Source organism: Schistocerca cancellata, chromosome 5, assembly GCF_023864275.1.
Source record: "Schistocerca cancellata isolate TAMUIC-IGC-003103 chromosome 5, iqSchCanc2.1, whole genome shotgun sequence".
NCBI classification, from domain to species: Eukaryota; Metazoa; Arthropoda; class Insecta; order Orthoptera; family Acrididae; genus Schistocerca; species Schistocerca cancellata.
The window spans coordinates 71,386,228-71,403,722 of record NC_064630.1 but is presented as its reverse complement, the minus strand read 5'-3'; the positions used below and the strand labels follow the sequence as shown (position 1 = coordinate 71,403,722).

At 42.7% G+C, this 17,495-nt stretch overlaps 1 protein-coding gene across 1 annotated transcript in view; it reads left to right on the top strand.

Annotated features, from left to right (window-relative positions):
* The window catches only part of LOC126188367 (atrial natriuretic peptide receptor 1-like), a 362,237-nt gene that overhangs the window by 145,204 nt on the left and 199,538 nt on the right, over positions 1-17,495 (top strand). The window contains exons 8-10 of the mRNA XM_049929966.1: positions 4,531-4,602; positions 4,727-4,801; positions 10,839-11,015. Coding sequence (XP_049785923.1) covers positions 4,531-4,602; positions 4,727-4,801; positions 10,839-11,015 — 324 coding nt within the window. The remainder of the gene's footprint in view (positions 1-4,530; positions 4,603-4,726; positions 4,802-10,838; positions 11,016-17,495) is intronic.

The following is a 17,495-nucleotide window of genomic DNA, read 5'->3' as shown; positions in this document are numbered from 1 at the left end:
TATGCTCGATGAGGGACGTGTCCGTGTATCTTACTGGCCACGGCTGTACCTCAGCACCATCCAAACAGTTCATAGAGACACGTGCCATGTGTAGACGACGAGCATCGTCCTTTTGAAAATAGCATACTGTCGTATAGCATACTGTCGTATGAGAGGTAACATATGATGAGGCAAAATGTACAGCTGTGTTTTTCGTCAGTCAGTACCAGCCATCACTTGAAGTCATACTTGATGTCTCACCATTAGGCCAGGCGCAACACCGCGGTGCCTCTCCCAAACGTTGGAAGAATGGGACCTCTCTCCAGGTGATCATCATATTCCCCGACGATGGAATCTCCGACCAGTGGTGTCGGGTACCACAAAATGTTGCTGGGCGTTCATCATTTGTTCACAGATGACAGTCGCAGATGCGAAGAGTTTGCGATGTTCTTGGTGCATTATATGGCGAGCCGCCTTGTAGTGGACAGACGTGGTGGGCAGGATTCTTGTTGAGGAGCATGTGTGCCCCCACGTTCCCATGTAGTCCAATATCTGCCCCTGACACATACCGAGTATGTGACAAGAACGCCTCTTTCAACAGTCGTTAGTCAGCATCTGAAGCTGTTAACGATACTTGAATCCATACAGGCCTGTTTTTTCTTTCCTTCTTTCTTTTTTTTAAGAGGCCCGCCACGAATTCCTCTCCTGTGCCAACCTCTTCATTTCAGAGTATCACTTGGCACCTATGTCCTCAATTACTTGCTGGATGTATTTTAGTCTCCGTCTTCTTCTACAGCTTTTTGTCCTCTAGAGCTCCCTCTAGTACCATGGAAGTCATTCTCTGTTGTCTTGACAGATGTCCTATCATCCTTTTCCTTCTCCTTGTCAAGGATTTCCTCATATTCCTTCTCTCTCCGATTCTGCGCAGAACATCGTCACTCCTTACCTTTTGAGTCCACCTAATTTTCAACGTTCGTCTGTAGCACCACAACTCCAACACTTAGATTCTCTTCTGTCCCGGTTTTCCCACAGTCCACCTCTCACCACGATACAACGCTGTGTTCCAAACGTACATTCTAAGAATTTTCTCCCCCAAATTAAGGCCTGTCTTTAACGTAGTAGACTTCTCGTGGCCTGGAATGCCCTTTTTGCCAGTGCTATTCTGCTTTTGATGTCCTCCGTGCTCCGTCCGTCGTAGTTTATTTTCCTGCCTAGGAAGCAGAATTCCTTAACTTCATCTACTTCGTTACGATCAATCCTGATGTTAAGTTTCTCGTTCTTCTCGTTTCTGCTACTTCTCATTACTTTTCTCTTTCTTCGATTTACTCTCAATCCATACTCATCAGATTGTTCATTCCGTTGGGCAGATCATGTAATTCTTCTTCACTTTCACTCAGGGTAGCAATTTCATCAGCGAATCGTATCATTGATATCCTTTCACCTTGAATTTTAATCCCACTTCTGAACCTTTCTTTTATTTGTATCATTCCTTCTTCGATGTACAGATTGAACAGTCTTGTCTTACACACTTTTTAGTCCGAGCACTTCGATCGTCCACTCTAATTATTCTCTCTTGTCTCTTGTACATAATGTATATTACCTGTCTCTCCCTCTAGCTTATACCTATTTTTCTCAGAATTTCGAACAGCTTACACCATTTTATATTGTCGAAAGCTATTTCGGGGTCGACAAGTCCTATGAACGTATCCTGATTTTTCTTTAGTCTTGCTACCATTATAAACCGCAACGTCAGAATTGCCTCTCTGGTGCCTTTACCTTTCCTGAAGCCGAACTGATGGGCATTTAACACATTCACAGTTTTCTTTTCCATTCTTCTGAATATTATTATTGTCAACAGCTTGGATGCATGAGCTGTCGAGCTGATTTTATGATAATTCTCGCTCTTGTCGGCTCTTGCAGTCCTCGGAATTGTGTGGATGATATTTTTCCGATAGTCAGATGGTATGTCACCAGACTCATATATTATACACACCAACGTGAACAGTCGTTTTGCTACCACTTCCCCCAGGCCTGGTAACGACACTAAACGCGAACCGTGCTAATGCACGGAGGTGGCCGTTCTACCTGTTACGGAGTACTGCAGCTCTAATAATTTAGATAATGGCCAAAGGTGTGTATATCTAGGAAGTTACATTGATATCTAAGCTTGTCTTCTGTGTGATTCACCTGTATCATCAGGAACACTATGATAGTGAAGTTCTGAAATTAGCATTCAGTGAGTCATAAAGTTAAAGTCGGGTATATGAAACGAAGTTCATTCTTTCTTCGTTTATTTACGTTGCACTTTGATGTCACTTGAATGAAATTCGGATAATTCTGTTGTGTTAACCTTGATTCTGACTCTTTTTTTGGATTTGTTGGAAACTAAATATTGGGTTTAAAGTCCTTATCAATTTTAATTTAGGCTTTCATTTCGTTTGATTGACCCTGTCACTGTTCATATAACTCCCAAGGGTAATGTCCCACAGAAATGCTGATATTTCGACAAGTGGACACCTTGTAATTTTCAAAGCACAGATGAGGTGAGACATGAATGTGCATGGAAGCTGAAATCCTCTGCTGCATGGAGAGACGGAGAGTGGAGAGGGCACGTTTGCTTCATCCAAAAGATTGCGTATACAGAAAGACAATCAAAGTAAATAACGATGAAACCAAGAACATACCAGGACATGTCAACTGACGACAGGTTTCGTTGATTTAGACTTGTGTGTCACAATTCTGTTGGTAGCTACAGGACACACACAAAGGAAAAAAGAAACATTGGAAGAAAGACTCCACTGAAGACGACGTGACTTGTGTTCTTGCAAGAAGGCTTATTCACATAAGTGATTTGAACATCCAGTTCGCCGGAACAAGCTCCAGACTCAAATCGTGACGCTTTTACGACATTTCTTAATTATTTTGTTTCTATTTTGTTCATTAGTGCCATATATGGGGAGACTGGTATCCCACAAGAAAGGAGGAAGCAAGATAAATGATTAACGTCCCGTCAAAAACGAAGGCATAGGAGACGAAGCACAAGCCGTCATTGTTTCAAGGCTGGAGAAGGAAACCGCCGCGCCCTTTGAAAGGAACCATCCCGGAATTTGCCTAAAGTCATTGAGCCAAATCATGGAAATACTAAACCTGGATGGCCAAACACGGATTTTAACATCGTCCTCTCAATTACGTGTCCAGTGTGCTAACCACTGCACGACCTCGCTGTTAGAGTCAACGATGTCTCTTCTGGAGAGACTGTACTAGCAAATTTGGCAAGAGTTTCATTTTGCAGTTCTGTGGGAAGGAGATGTACAGTTACTGATAGTCAAAGAAGTGGCTCAATAAATTTGTCTTGAAACGTAGAAGAAAGTTACTTTTTTTTCTCAGCGATCCAAAAATTATCATTTTCGTACTGGACTCTAATAACAATAAGATGAGATCGTTACTAATCATTATTGATTGCAAGGGAAAAATACAATAACCAATTTTTCTCTCTTTAGATTGCAATAACATTCCTGGACAGCTACACCAAATGTAATTCTCGGTTTTTGCAGAAATTCTTGTTCATTCTAGTGTTTTGCCTTTTACAAGCTTCTGTTAAAAAAAATTCCAACAATACTGTGGCTGTAAGACAGCGCCTTATGAATTAACACAAAAAATTCAAATGCGATTATTTAATCAAATGTGAAATTATAAAAATTTTAAAACTTTCTATAAATCTGTTTAACATTTTCAAAAAAATTCTGTTTATTGTCTCTAATTGCGTTGAACACTAAAATCTTTTTTTACAGAGTGATGACCAGTTTCGGTAGCTTAACTACCATCATCAGATGACACGTCGTTATAATTATTTTCGTTACAGTCGGTAACTGCAAGCAGAAATTTGCCAAGTAAGCTGTACTTGAATTCAAAAGTAGAACATAAAATATATATACAACATCGTCACACTAAGTAACTTGTCCACTTGACTTCAAGTACAGTTTACCTGGCAAATCTCTGTTTACAGCTACAACTGTAACGATAATAATTATATAGATGTATCAGCATATAAAATTTTTACAATGCTGAACTGGCGTTTTGTTTCAATAGCAGACACGGATAGAGTAGGGTAACAGATTTTACCTGAAGATTGAAAATAAGACTGTTATGGACGATGCAATGTTGTCGTATACTGCAACTGCATTTGCAAGTGATCTGAAGATGGTAGTTAAGCTGCTGAAGTGGATATTATTTTGCAAAACTAACTTTTTTTCATGTTAAATGCGATTGAGACAACATATGAAAAGTTCTGGAAATTTTAAAAAGTTTTATTCGATGTTTTGAAATTTTTGTAATTTTACATTACACTTTCGGTCGCTGCCTCCTATTCTGACATTATCAGGAATATTCATGTAATTATGTCGCAGTACATTTTTGTTAAAGTGAATGAAGTTCTCATGACTATGATTTTTGTGAAGGTTTATGAAAATACCTGAGCTATAATTTTAATTAACGAAGCTAAGTAACTCACAACAAACTTTTTGTAATGTCATGGATTAACACTTTTTTCAGACAATCTCGGATGATGATTTCAGCATAGGTGATGGAAACAAGCAGATGTACGTACAGACAGCTATCTATAAGGTAAGCGATTTTTTGCCAATATTCAAGAATATTTTTCAAAAGTTTTAACAACAGTAATTATTAGTCATAAAAACTTATTTTTACTATATTTACGTGTATAAGAAAACTATGGTGATTGTTTCAGGGCTCGAAAGTTGCTCTTAAAGAAATAAACAAAAAGGTGGAACTAAACAGAGCTCTCCTCCTCGAATTAAAGAGGGTATGTACATGTTCTCTTTATGTCATATATTCTTTGTCCCACCATTACGTTCCATGCCTAGCGTTTTAGAAGGATATATATATATATATATATATATATATATATATATATATATATGTGTGTGTGTGTGTGTGTGTGTGTGTGTGTGTGTGTGTGTGTGTGTGTGTTTGAGTGTGTGTATGTATGTATTTGTGCGTGTTATTTTATTAATATTATTAATAATGTGTTAAATATTCTGTTGGACGGCGCTGATCTGTCTACAATAACTCTGAATATTAAGCCACACCCATTATTGTGTTATTAAATACTGGTGACGCTATCTCGTTTTTTCCACAACGCAAATGATTCCTCGCCTTCCCCCCGCCCCCGCACTAAACACACACCCACGTACACTTCCAGATTAAGAACTATAAATTAAATCTAGTTTATAAGTTGTTGGTCTCATTTCCTTCATATTCACACTTCCTCAACTTCCTTTCTGGAGCGCGGCTAGTATATCTTTGCAATGGATTATGTAAGAGCTACGAACTGTAAGTCAGGTCTAGTAACTACGTGTTTAGTATCAAGTAAATAGCACGTAGTCAAAGACAGAAAAATTGTTAAAATTTCGTCTTAGCATATGTGCAACGTTTACACGTATTTAACCAGTATCACATTCATTCAGGAAGACACCATCTTTGCATATCCACTGTTCGACTCACTCAGCAACCAGTAATTGATGGCTTAAACGAACATTGCAGTGACTGCCATTTCAAAATTACTTCATCAGTGGACAGGTTGGAAGTTACTTGGTGCGAATCCGTAACAGCGCTGAGGATGAGAATACATTCCATAGAAGAGATTCCTTTTGCGCAACGGGGACTGATTCCAGGGCACCTCGTCACCTGTCACAAAACTTTCGCTCCTGAACAGATTGTTTTGGATCACGGTTAGTAATGTCTCTTGTAGTTTCTGCAGGAATCATATAAAACCGTTGCTTAGGTTGAAAAGTAGGAGAGGTATAGCGACGGAAGCAAAGCTGTGAGGGAGGGAAGTGAGTCGTGGTTCCGGGGTCGTGTCCCATTCAGGCATAGGCCATAGGCCAGGAAGTTTGAGAGAAATTGTGCTTCCAATAGCGAATTCGTATTCAATGACTGATGATTGTCGAAGTTAACTAGACTGCTAACTTACTCATAGGATATAAAACATGGTCCTGCTTTAGTGGTACTGAGTGAAAATACTTTCACTGTTTCGTTTCACCTGAGGGCTTTTTATCATGGTGTCCAGCCAGTGTTCAGTTTTGGTGACTTATACAAGCAAGATAATACCATTCGCCGGTTGTACGGGTTCCAACTAGTAATACAATCGTTAGGTCTTTAATCGTCACTCGTTTGTATGGCTTTAGTCTCACTTAGGTCTTTTTTTACCGTGGGAGTTTATTTAGCTATTTCATTAACCTGACAATTTTAGAGCGATCATGCCCTATGTTGCATATAACAAGGCATTTTACATTTTTTGCGTTACATTTATTACGAGTCGCATGCTGTTACATACATGTAATATGCAACATACTTAATGTTTAGTAATTATAAAGGAATGAAGGCAATGGCACACCTCCAGTTTAGAATTGCACTTTACTCTAAAGATTACTTGGCGCATGATCGAAATAGCTTTGGTTTCTGATACTGGAATAATGTGAGCAACGACGTGACAACAACTTGCCAACGTTAGTGGAACAGATGTAAAGACGATGTTGCGACGGTTTCTGGCCACAAAGAAAGTAAGCATTCTGAGTCACGCTCCTAAAGTTTACTTATCTCGCTTGACCTTGAATTTTATCTCACTTCAGGGTTTTGGGAGACTAAATGTGCTGGCTGCCGATTGACTGTGGCTGACAGAGGGTGTTTCAAGATAAAAGAACTTTAGATATTGTAAAAACGATGAAATCCTTAAATTGCACAATTAAAACGATATTATGACAGCGTAAGTGTAAAGTGTCAACACATTTTCACAAATTTAAGTATCCTGTAGCAGACCGACGCTGATTAAGCAAACAGGAAAACTCTACGCAGTAAAGGCTGAAATCAAAGAAAGAGCTAGACGGTAGGACTAATTCGAGTCTATAGTTGCAGCAACGGCGACGCACAGCGAGAATGAACATTGTGGTGGGGTCTCTTTGGACTTTCACTACAATGCAGTCTAAACAGGAAAGAGATCGTGCATATACGCCAACGATGATTACGTAAACCATCTTGCATAATAAGTAATTTACTTGGTCATTAGCAACGGTAACTCATTTCTTATCAGACTTATAAATGTTATTATTATTTATTTATCATACGGCAATACAGACACATAAGAACGACACAGACATATCATGCCCAAGTACTTCGGAGTTTTATTGTGCCTGAGGATGGTGTTTTCAAATCGAATGTTGAATTCCTTTCCTGAGAGTTTGTTGTTGAGATGGAAGCAACTAACCTCTGTTTTGGAAGCATTTGGTTAAGTCTCCACTTACGGAAATATTCAGCCATTATCTTCAGGTCGTTCGTTAGGATGTCCTCAGGTGCTTCAATTGTGCTACATCTTGTAGCGAGGACCCAGTCGTCAGCATACCCGAACTGTCTTGATTGTGATTCCGGCAGGTCTGCAATAAAGAGGCTAAACAGCAGTGGTGCGAGCACTGATCCTTGTGCTAAGCCATTCTTTAGTTTTTTGATGAAACTGTAGTCAGTGCCCTACATTTTCATCTCGATCACGCTGCATAATGTTATGATTTCTCTTGTAAGTACGTACTCCTCACAAACAATGCAGGTGTACGGGTTAGACAAAAATGTGGAAATACAGCAAGACGTGCATGCTTGCACGTAATTTCGGACGCTAGCCGAGCGCGTTGGTTGCGCTGCTATATTTTATGAGGTGCATTCAAGTTCTAAGGCCTCCGATTTTTTTTCTCCGGACTGGAAAGAGATAGAAATATGCGCATTGTTTTAAAATGAGGCCGCGTTCATTGTCAATACGTCCCAGAGATGGCAGCACCGTGCGGCAGATGCAATTTTACCGCCAGCGGCGAGAATGAGAACTGTTTTAAATACTTAAAATGGCGACGTTTTCCTTACTTGAACAGCGTGCAATCATTCGTTTTCTGAATTTGCGTGGTGTGAAACCAATTGAAATTCATCGACAGTTGAAGGAGACATGTGGTGATGGAGTTATGGGTGTGTCGAAAGTGCGTTCGTGGGTGCGACAATTTAATGAAGGCAGAACATCGTGTAACAACAAACCGAAACAACCTCGGGCTCGCACAAGTCGGTCTGACGACACGATCGAGAAAGTGGAGAGAATTGTTTTGAGGGATCGCCGAATGACTGTTGAACAGATCGCCTCCAGAGATGGCATTTCTGTGGGTTCTGTGCACACAATCCTGCATGACGACCTGAAAATGCGAAAAGTGTGAAAAGTGTCATCCAGGTGGGTGCCACGAATGCTGACGGACGACCACACGGCTGCCCATGTGGCATGTTGCCAAGCAATGTTGACACGCAACGACAGCACGAATGGGACTTTCTTTTCGTTGGTTGTGACAATGGATGAGACGTGGATGCCATTTTTCAATCCAGAAACAAAGCGCCAGTCAGCTCAATGGAAGCACACAGATTCACTGCCACCAAAAAACTTTCGGGTAACTGCCAGTGCTGAAAAAATGATGGTGTCCATGTTCTGGGACAACGAGGGCTTAATCCTTACCCATTGCGTTCCAAAGGACACTACGGTAACAGGTGCATCCTACGAAAATGTTTTGAAGAACAAATTCCTTCCTGCACTGCAACAAAAACGTCCGGGAAGGGCTGTGCGTGTGCTGTTTCACCAAGACAACGCACCCGCACATTGAGCTAACGTTACGCAACACTTTCTTCGTGATAACAACTTTGAAGTGATTCCTCATGCTCATGACCTGACCTGGTTCCTAGTGACTTATGGCTTTTTCCAACAATGAAAGATACTCTCCGTGGCCGCACATTCACCAGCCGTGCTGCTATTCGCTCAGCGATTTTCCAGTGGTCGAAACAGACTCCTAAAGAAGCCTTCGCCGCTGCCATGGAATAATGGCGTCAGCGTTGTAAAAAATGTGTACGTCTGCAGGGCGATTACGTCGAGAAGTAACGCCAGTTTCATCGATTTCGGGTGAGTAGTTAATTAGAAAAGAAATTGGAGGCCTTAGAACTTGAATGCACCTCGTACCGCGAGCAACATCTGCACAATGACCTCAATACGATGCAAGTGCCAGCAGTGGCCAGAGCTGTGCTCTGTGTTGCTGTGAGTGCGTTATGTTGGAGGTAAGTGAATTCAGACGTGCGAAAACTGTCGGCGTTCGCATGGTGGGAGCTGACCATAACCACGGTAGCCACAGTATTTGTTGTTTCAAGAGACAACTTATCGAAGATATATACCGCATATAAGGTAAGTGGACAAACATAAGTCACAACATGGACGTGTGTGTTGAATGATCGTGACAAAAGGTCATCGAAGGGCATTGCGACGAAAAGTGAGACGACGGTTGCTTCAAAAGTAACAGCAGACCCGAATGTAGAACTTGCGAACCATGTCGGAACCGATTCCAGCACCACTCATCAATGATGCAAATACCCATAACATAACACGTGGTGCTGAAACCAAGAGACCAGGACTATGGAGCAATCGAAGAATGTTATTTGGTCAGATGAGTCTTGTTTGACGCTGTTCCCGACTTCTGTCCACGATTGCGCCTCAAGATTGAACCATGGCTGGAATGTGGTGATGATTTGGTAGTCTATGAGCCACATGGTTATACTGTAAGGTCACATTACTGCCGTTTTGGATGATCAGGTCCATCCCATGGTACAATGTATTTTCGCCAATGGTGATGCTGTTTTCTAAGACTAAAGGGCTCCGGTTCACACAACTCGCACTGTCAAGGTCTGGTTTTGTGAGCACATAATTGAACTGTCGCATCTCCCCTGAGCTTCATAGTTCAAAAATGGTTCAGATGGCTCTGAGCACTATGGGACTTAACATCTGTGGTCATCAGTCCCCTAGAACTTAGAACAACTTAAACCTAACTAACCTAAGGCCATCACACACATCCATGCCCGAGGCAGGATTCAAACCTGCGACCGTAGCGGTCGCACGGTTCCAGACTGAAGCACCTAGAACCGCACGGCCACTCCGGCCGGCGAGCTTCATAGTCATCAGGTCTCTGTATTAGTGAGCTTCGTGGTCTGCTTTGAGAGAAGAGTGCATGATCGCTGTCCATCTCCATGGTTGTTACCTGAGATTGTCACTATTTAGCAGGAAGTATAGTTTAACTACTTGTTTTCGAAAGAAAAATCCTCAGAAAAATGTATGGTCCTGTGACAGATTCACAAATAGGCTAATGGAGAATTCTGAAAAAACCATAACTGAAAGAGCTTTACGCACAGCCTGACATTATAAAAAGAATAATAAGAAGAAGGTTGACCTGGGCTGGACATGTAGCAAGGATGAATTAAGGGAGGATACCCCATGCTGTGTTTCTGGGAGCTGTAGCTGGAAAGAGATACTGAGGACGACCGCGGACAAGATGGAAGGACAATATTGAAAAGGACACCGAGGACTTGGGGCTAGGGGCGAGCGAGTGGTGGCAGGAGGCTTGCAATCGGGAACGATTGAGGAGGAGTGTGCAAGAGGTATATGGTCACTAAGACCCAAGCCACGGATAAGTAAGTAAATAGTTTAAGATTTCCCTCTGAAAACCATACCGATCCTCTGTTTATCGATTCCTGGTAGTTGTTTCATTTACAATATTACCCATGGCAATCTGTGTTATTTTCAATGTTTCTATATTTTTGTCCAGCCCATGTAAGTGCCGAGGAAGTCAATATGATCATGTTAGAGACTGAACAGTATTTTGTGTTAATAACAGTGCTTCCAAAGGTATTTATTCTTCCTTTTTTCCCTTACGAACCACTGGATTTATTTTCTGCTTAGCCGCTCTTCCACGTCGCTAGCTGAGTGTTTACAGGAGCGTTTGCTGCTGCAGATGAAGGACCTGCACCACGACCACCTGGTGCGCTTCCTGGGCGCCTGCGTGGACCCACCCAACTGCTACCTGCTGACCGAGTACTGCCCCAAGGGCAGCCTGCAGGACATCCTGGAGAACGAGCAGATACAGCTCGACTGGATGTTCCGCTACAGCCTCATGCACGACATCGTCAAGGTGATAGTCCACTTTCATATGTTTTCTGCGTGTCAGTAACAGCAGAAGTACCTACCGCTGTAAACTATTAACAGTAGATCACCTGTAATGAAAATTTCTTGGATTAGTGATGATAAGGTTTATATTCAGCTACGACAAAATAACAGTGTTCACTTAATGTGTCTCAAATATACAGAGTGTTTCAAAATGAATTTCAGGGTTTTAAGGCATTGTTACATTTAACTTACAATTATAAATAATACGAGGGCTGTCCAGAAAGTAAGTTACGATCGGTCGAGAAATGGAAACGACTATGAAAATTCGATAAAGCTTAGCAAAGATGTGTTGGGCAGTGTCTCTAGTATGACTCTAGGTAGAATTATGTCGCTCTTCTCATTCCTGAGCTCTTAGTGAGCTCGTAAAGATGTTATAGAAAATAGTGTCTCCCGCCAAGTACGAGGGCCTGGTGAGAATTTTCCCCTGAAGCTATGCAACCAACATTACATAACTGTCGTGCGGTTTCTTCTTCAAGACAATTCTCAGCCTCATTCTGCAGGGGCAATGAAGATGTTCCTGCATCGTTTCAATTGGAAATGTTTGGTTACCCACAATACAGCCCGTAATTGTCTCCCACTGAGTTTCATCTCTGCTCAAACGAACCGCTGTCTATGAAGACAACATTTTGGCACACACGACGAGCTTTAGGCCAGCGTAGAGAATTGGCGGAAAGCACTGGCGGCTGCCTTCTATGACGAGGGTATTGGAAAGTTGGTACAACGCTACGACGAATGTCTGAGTCAGAACGGCGGCTACGTAGAGAAGTAGCTGAAAGGTGTAGTTAACTGTTACAAATGAAGCATTTCTGATATTCACTGTGATTTTCATTTCGCGATCAATCGTATCTTACTTTCTGGACAGCCCTCGTAGATCAAACTAAACAGCAAATTCAGGCAGTTTAGCTTGTATGCCTGTGCCCCACGTGATGAGTGGAACGACCAAGAGTGCCTGAATAACACACTGAAGGTGTGAGAGTGTTTCTGCGTTGCCGCAAGAAATCAGTCAGGAAGGCTAGTCGTGAACTAGCAGTTCCACTGAGGTCTGTGTGGACAATTTTAAGGAGACATAAGTACGTCCTTATCACCTGCAGTTGTTAAAACCTCTAAAGCCTACAGACTACGGTTTCCGTGCCCACTTTACAGACGAAGTGTCGCTGGCTTATCATGAAGATATTCTGGATCGTGTCATCGTGAATGATTAATTGACGTTTCATCTAAGTGGAAAACTGAACAAACAAAATTTCCACATCTTGCAGTCAGAAAATTCCTACTACATTGTACACATGACATGAGACTACCCTAAATTGAACATTTTTTGTGCCGTATCCCATTCGAAAGTTTGTGGGTTTTTCTTTTTCGATGATGCAACTGAAACTGGTATTTCTTACCTTGATACGCTAGAACTATTGCTCTTTCCTCAAGTCGAATAAACTGAACCATAGAACTTTATTTGGAGGAAGATGGTGCGATGCAAGGGACGGACGACAGAGCTCCTTTTGCGTGACCTCCATGTTCTGACGTCACGCGATTTTTACCTTTGGATGTTCATAAAGGGTAATGCTTATGTGCTTCCCCTATCAGCTGATATACCCCACCTTAGAAACAGCATTGTAGGAACTATTCCTGCAGACACACTGAGTAACGTTTAGGGAGCACACGCCTATTGGCTCAGTGTATGAGAAAACGGTTGTAAGAAAAACTGTTTGATTAAAAGCTGCTTGTGAGGAACTGTAAAAATAGGCTTCTGGGAATCTATAAATATGGAATCAATTTGAGATTCCAACAAATTTGTTTTGAAAATTATTATCACTTACGACACCCCACAAAATAATGAATGGGAAAAGTGTACTACATTTTCGCTGTACACCCAATAAAAATACATAATCGGGCATGGAGTTTTAGATTATAACTTCTTTAGTTCTTCACAACACCTTTTGCAGACAATATCCATATACACCACTGAATGTACCTGCAAAATTACATCATTGTATGACACATACTTCGGGCAATACAGGCAGGACAATGTTTTATACATGACAGTTCTGTTCTTTAAAGGAATGGAGATGAGAAACTTAATTACACTCATGCTCATAAATTAAGGATAATGCTGATACATGGTGAAACAACGCTCTGCTGGGCGGTTTGCGGGTTTAAATCACCTCGGGGTATGACCATGTGGTGCGTTTGACCTGTGGTCGTCGCACGGTGGCGCTGGCAGCAGTCCACATACGCAGAGGTGTGTTGCTGCATGTCAGAGTACGGTGAAGCGAGTAAGTGTGCAGACGTTTTCAGACATGCTAATGGTGACTATGAGTTGAAAATGGCTCAAAGAACACACTGATGACGTTATGAGGATACAATACTAGGGCGACTGTAGGCTGGTCAAACACAGCAGGTCGTAGCACGGGTCCTCCGTGTGCCACGAAGTGTGATCTCAAGATTATGGCAACGATTCCAGCAGACAGGAAACGTGTCCAGGCGCTGCAGTACCGTACGTCCACAGTGTACAACACCACAAGAAGACCGATATCTCACCATCAGGGCCCGCAGACGGCCACGGAGTACTGCAGGTAGCCTTGATCGGAACCTTAACGCACCCACTGGAACAGTGGTCTCCAAACGTACAGTCTAAAGGCGACTGAAGTGACATGGTTTATTCGCCTGGGGATCTGCAAGGTGCATTCCTCTGACCCCGGGTCACAGGAAAGTAAGTAAAGCCTGGTGTCAAGAACACAGTACATGGTCACTGGAACAGTTGTCCTAGGTTATGTTCACGGACGAGTGCAGTTATACGAGGTGCGACAATAAAGTAATAACACTGATGTAAAAAAAAAAAAATATTGCTTACGATATTAGTCAAGTTCAGTGTTGTCTCCTACGAAGTAGTTTCCTTCTGATTGCACACACTTTCTCCAGCGCATTTCATCTTCTGCAATATCCTCCAACAACCTAGTCACAGCTTTTTGGACATCTTGTGTTGCTTGTAAATGGTGTCCCTTGACTGCCCTTTTGACTCTTGGAAATAGAAAAAAGTCGCATGGATCGCTATCTGTTGAATAAGGTGGCTGTGGTAGTACTGAAATTTGTTTTGAAGTTAAGAAATGGTGTACTGACAGAGCATATGGGATGGCGCATTATCGTGATGCAGAATCCAGTTATCAGCAATGTTGGCACGGACACGAAGAACTCTTTTACGAAGTCTTTCTAAAATTTCCTTGCAGTAATATTACTTAACTGTTTGTCCTGAGGCAACCACTCTTTATGAACAATTCCCTTGGAATCAAAGAAGCACACAAGCATGCATTTCACTTTTGACTTTGGTATACGAGCTTTTTTTTGGTCTGAGTGATCCCTTTGAGCACCATTGCGAACTTTGGCGTTTTGTCTCTGGATCGTACTGAAAAAAACCAAGCCAGACTTTGTGGCCGAGAGGTTCTAGGCGCTTCAGTCTGGAACCGCGCGACCGCTACGGTCGCAGGTTCGAATCCTGCCTCGGACATGGATGTGTGTGATGTCCTTCGGTTAGTTAGGTTTAAGTAGTTCTAAGTTCTAGGGGATTTATGACCTCAGATGTTAAGTTCCATAGTGCTCAGAGCTATATGAACCATTTGAATTTGAGAAAACCAACTTTCGTCACCAGTGATAACACGGTTCAAGAATTCTGGACTGATTTCCGTTTGCTCTAACAGATCGGCTGCCACATTCTTCCATGTTTCTCGCTGTTGTGGTGTGAGATTTTTGGGGACCACTTTTGCACAAATCTTTCTCATACCAAGATCTTCAGTTATTATTAGACGAACCGTTTCTCGATTGCTGTTCAGTTTTTCTGCAATCATTCTCACGGATAATCTTCGATCAGATCGTATGAGTTCACTCACCCTGGCCGAGTTGACTTCTGTCCGTGAGGTTGATGGTCGTCCACTGTGGTCTTCATCTTCAACATTCGTTCTGCCTTCACTAAACATTTTATGCCAGCGAAAAACTTGAGCTCTTGACATAACTTCCTCTCCAAAAGCCTTCTGAAGCTTAACGTAAGTTGTCGTCGCGTTTTCACCCAATCTAACGCTCAAATAAAAGGCATACCATTGCTCAATATTATGCGGTTCCATTTCTGTGACGAGAGACACAAACACGTGTTAACTTATTACAACACAACTAACGGCCGAGCAGTTGCATCGATGTGCTGCTTGGACTAGAAGCAGCTAGTAGACCAAGGTCAAAGGTATTGTGCCTACGGAAACCTGCAGGGTTGCCACATCTTGCAAAGAAAATCAGTCTCATTACTTTATTGTCGCACCTCGTAGTCTGAACAGTGATTCTTGCCGGGTTTTCATCTGGGGTGAAGCAGGAACCAGATACCAACCCCTTAATGTCCTTGAAAGGGACCTGTGTGGAGGTTGTGATTTGATGGTGTGGGGTGCGATTATGCACGTGCACCCCTGCATGTCTTTGACAGAGGAACTGTAACACGTCAGGTGTATCGGGATGTCATTTTGCACCAGTATGTTCGCCTTTTAAGGGGTGCAGTGGGTCCCACCTTCCTCCTGATGGATGATAACACAAGGCCCCACCGAGCTGCCATCGTGGAGGAGTACTTTGAAACAGAAGATATCAGGTGAATGGAGTGGCCTGCCTGTTCTCCAGACCTAAACCCCATTGTGCACAGCTGGGATGCTCTCGGTCAACGTATCGCTGCACGTCTTCAAACACCTATGACACTTCAGGAGCTCCGAAAGGCAATAATGGGAGGCTATACTCCAGCAGCTGCTCGACCACCTGATCTAGAGTATGCTAGCCCGTTGTGCGGCCTGTGTACGTGTGCACGGTGATCTTATCTCACATTGATGTCGGTATACATACGCAGGAAACAGTAGCGTTTTGTAGCACATGTGTTTCATGACGCTTTTCTCAACTTATCACCATTAACGTGGACTTACAGATCTGTGTCGTGTGTGTTCCCTATGTGCCTATACTACGAGGGCAGTTCAATAAGTAATGCAACACATTTTTTTTCTCTGCCAATTTTGGTTCAAAAAACCGGAAATTTCTTGTGGAATATTTTCAAACATTCCCGCTTTGTCTCGTATAGTTTCATTGACTTCCGACAGGTGGCAGCGCTGTACGGAGCTGTTAAAATGGCGTCTGTAACGGATGTGCGTTGCAAACAACGGGCAGTGATCGAGTTTCTTTTGGCGGAAAACCAAGGCATCTCAGATATTCATAGGCGCTTGCAGAATGTCTACGGTGATCTGGCAGTGGACAAAAGCACGGTGAGTCGTTGGGCAAAGCGTGTGTCATCATCGCCGCAAGGTCAAGCAAGACTGTCTGATCTCCCGCGTGCGGGCTGGCCGTGCACAGCTGTGACTCCTGCAATGGCGGAGCGTGCGAACACACTCGTTCGAGACGATCGACGGATCACCATCAAACAACTCAGTGCTCAACTTGACATCTCTGTTGGTAGTGCTGTCACAATTGTTCACCAGTTGGGATATTCAAAGGTTTGTTCCCGCTGGGTCCCTCGTTGTCTAACCGAACACCATAAAGAGCAAAGGAGAACCATCTGTGCGGAATTGCTTGCTCGTCATGTGGCTGAGGGTGACAATTTCTTGTCAAAGATTGTTACAGGCGATGAAACATGGGTTCATCACTTCGAACCTGAAACAAAACGGCAATCAATGGAGTGGCGCCACACCCACTCCCCTACCAAGAAAAAGTTTAAAGCCATACCCTCAGCCGGTAAAATCATGGTTACAGTCTTCTGGGACGCTGAAGGGGTTATTCTGTTCGATTTCCTTCCCCATGGTCAAACGATCAACTCTGAAGTGTATTGTGCTACTCTTCAGAAATTGAAGAAACGACTTCAGCGTGTTCGTAGGCACAAAAATCTGAACGAACTTCTCCATCTTCATGACAACGCAAGACCTCACACAAGTCTTCACACCCGAGAGGAGCTCACAAAACTTCAGTGGGCTGTTCTTCCTCATGCACCCTACAGCCCCGATCTCGCACCGTCGGATTTCCATATGTTTGGCCCAATGAAGGGCGCAATCCGTGGGAGGCACTACGCGGATGATGAAGAAGTTATTGATGCAGTACGACGTTGGCTCCGACATCGACCAGTGGAATGGTACCGTGCAGGCATACAGGCCCTCATTTCAAGGTGGCGTAAGGCCGTAGCATTGAATGGAGATTACGTTGAAATATAGTGTTGTGTAGCTAAAAGATTGGGGAATAACCTGGTGTATTTCAATGCTGAATAAAACAACCCCTGTTTCAGAAAAAAATGTGTTGCATTACTTATTGAACTGCCCTCGTATTAGCAGCAGTTTTGTGTAGAGCCACGTTGTGTGACACCACGTTCTGCAGTTATCCATAATTTATGAGCATGAGTGTAGTTATTATATTAGGGGAGATCAAAAAGTTTTCATTCGAAAGCTCTGAAGTC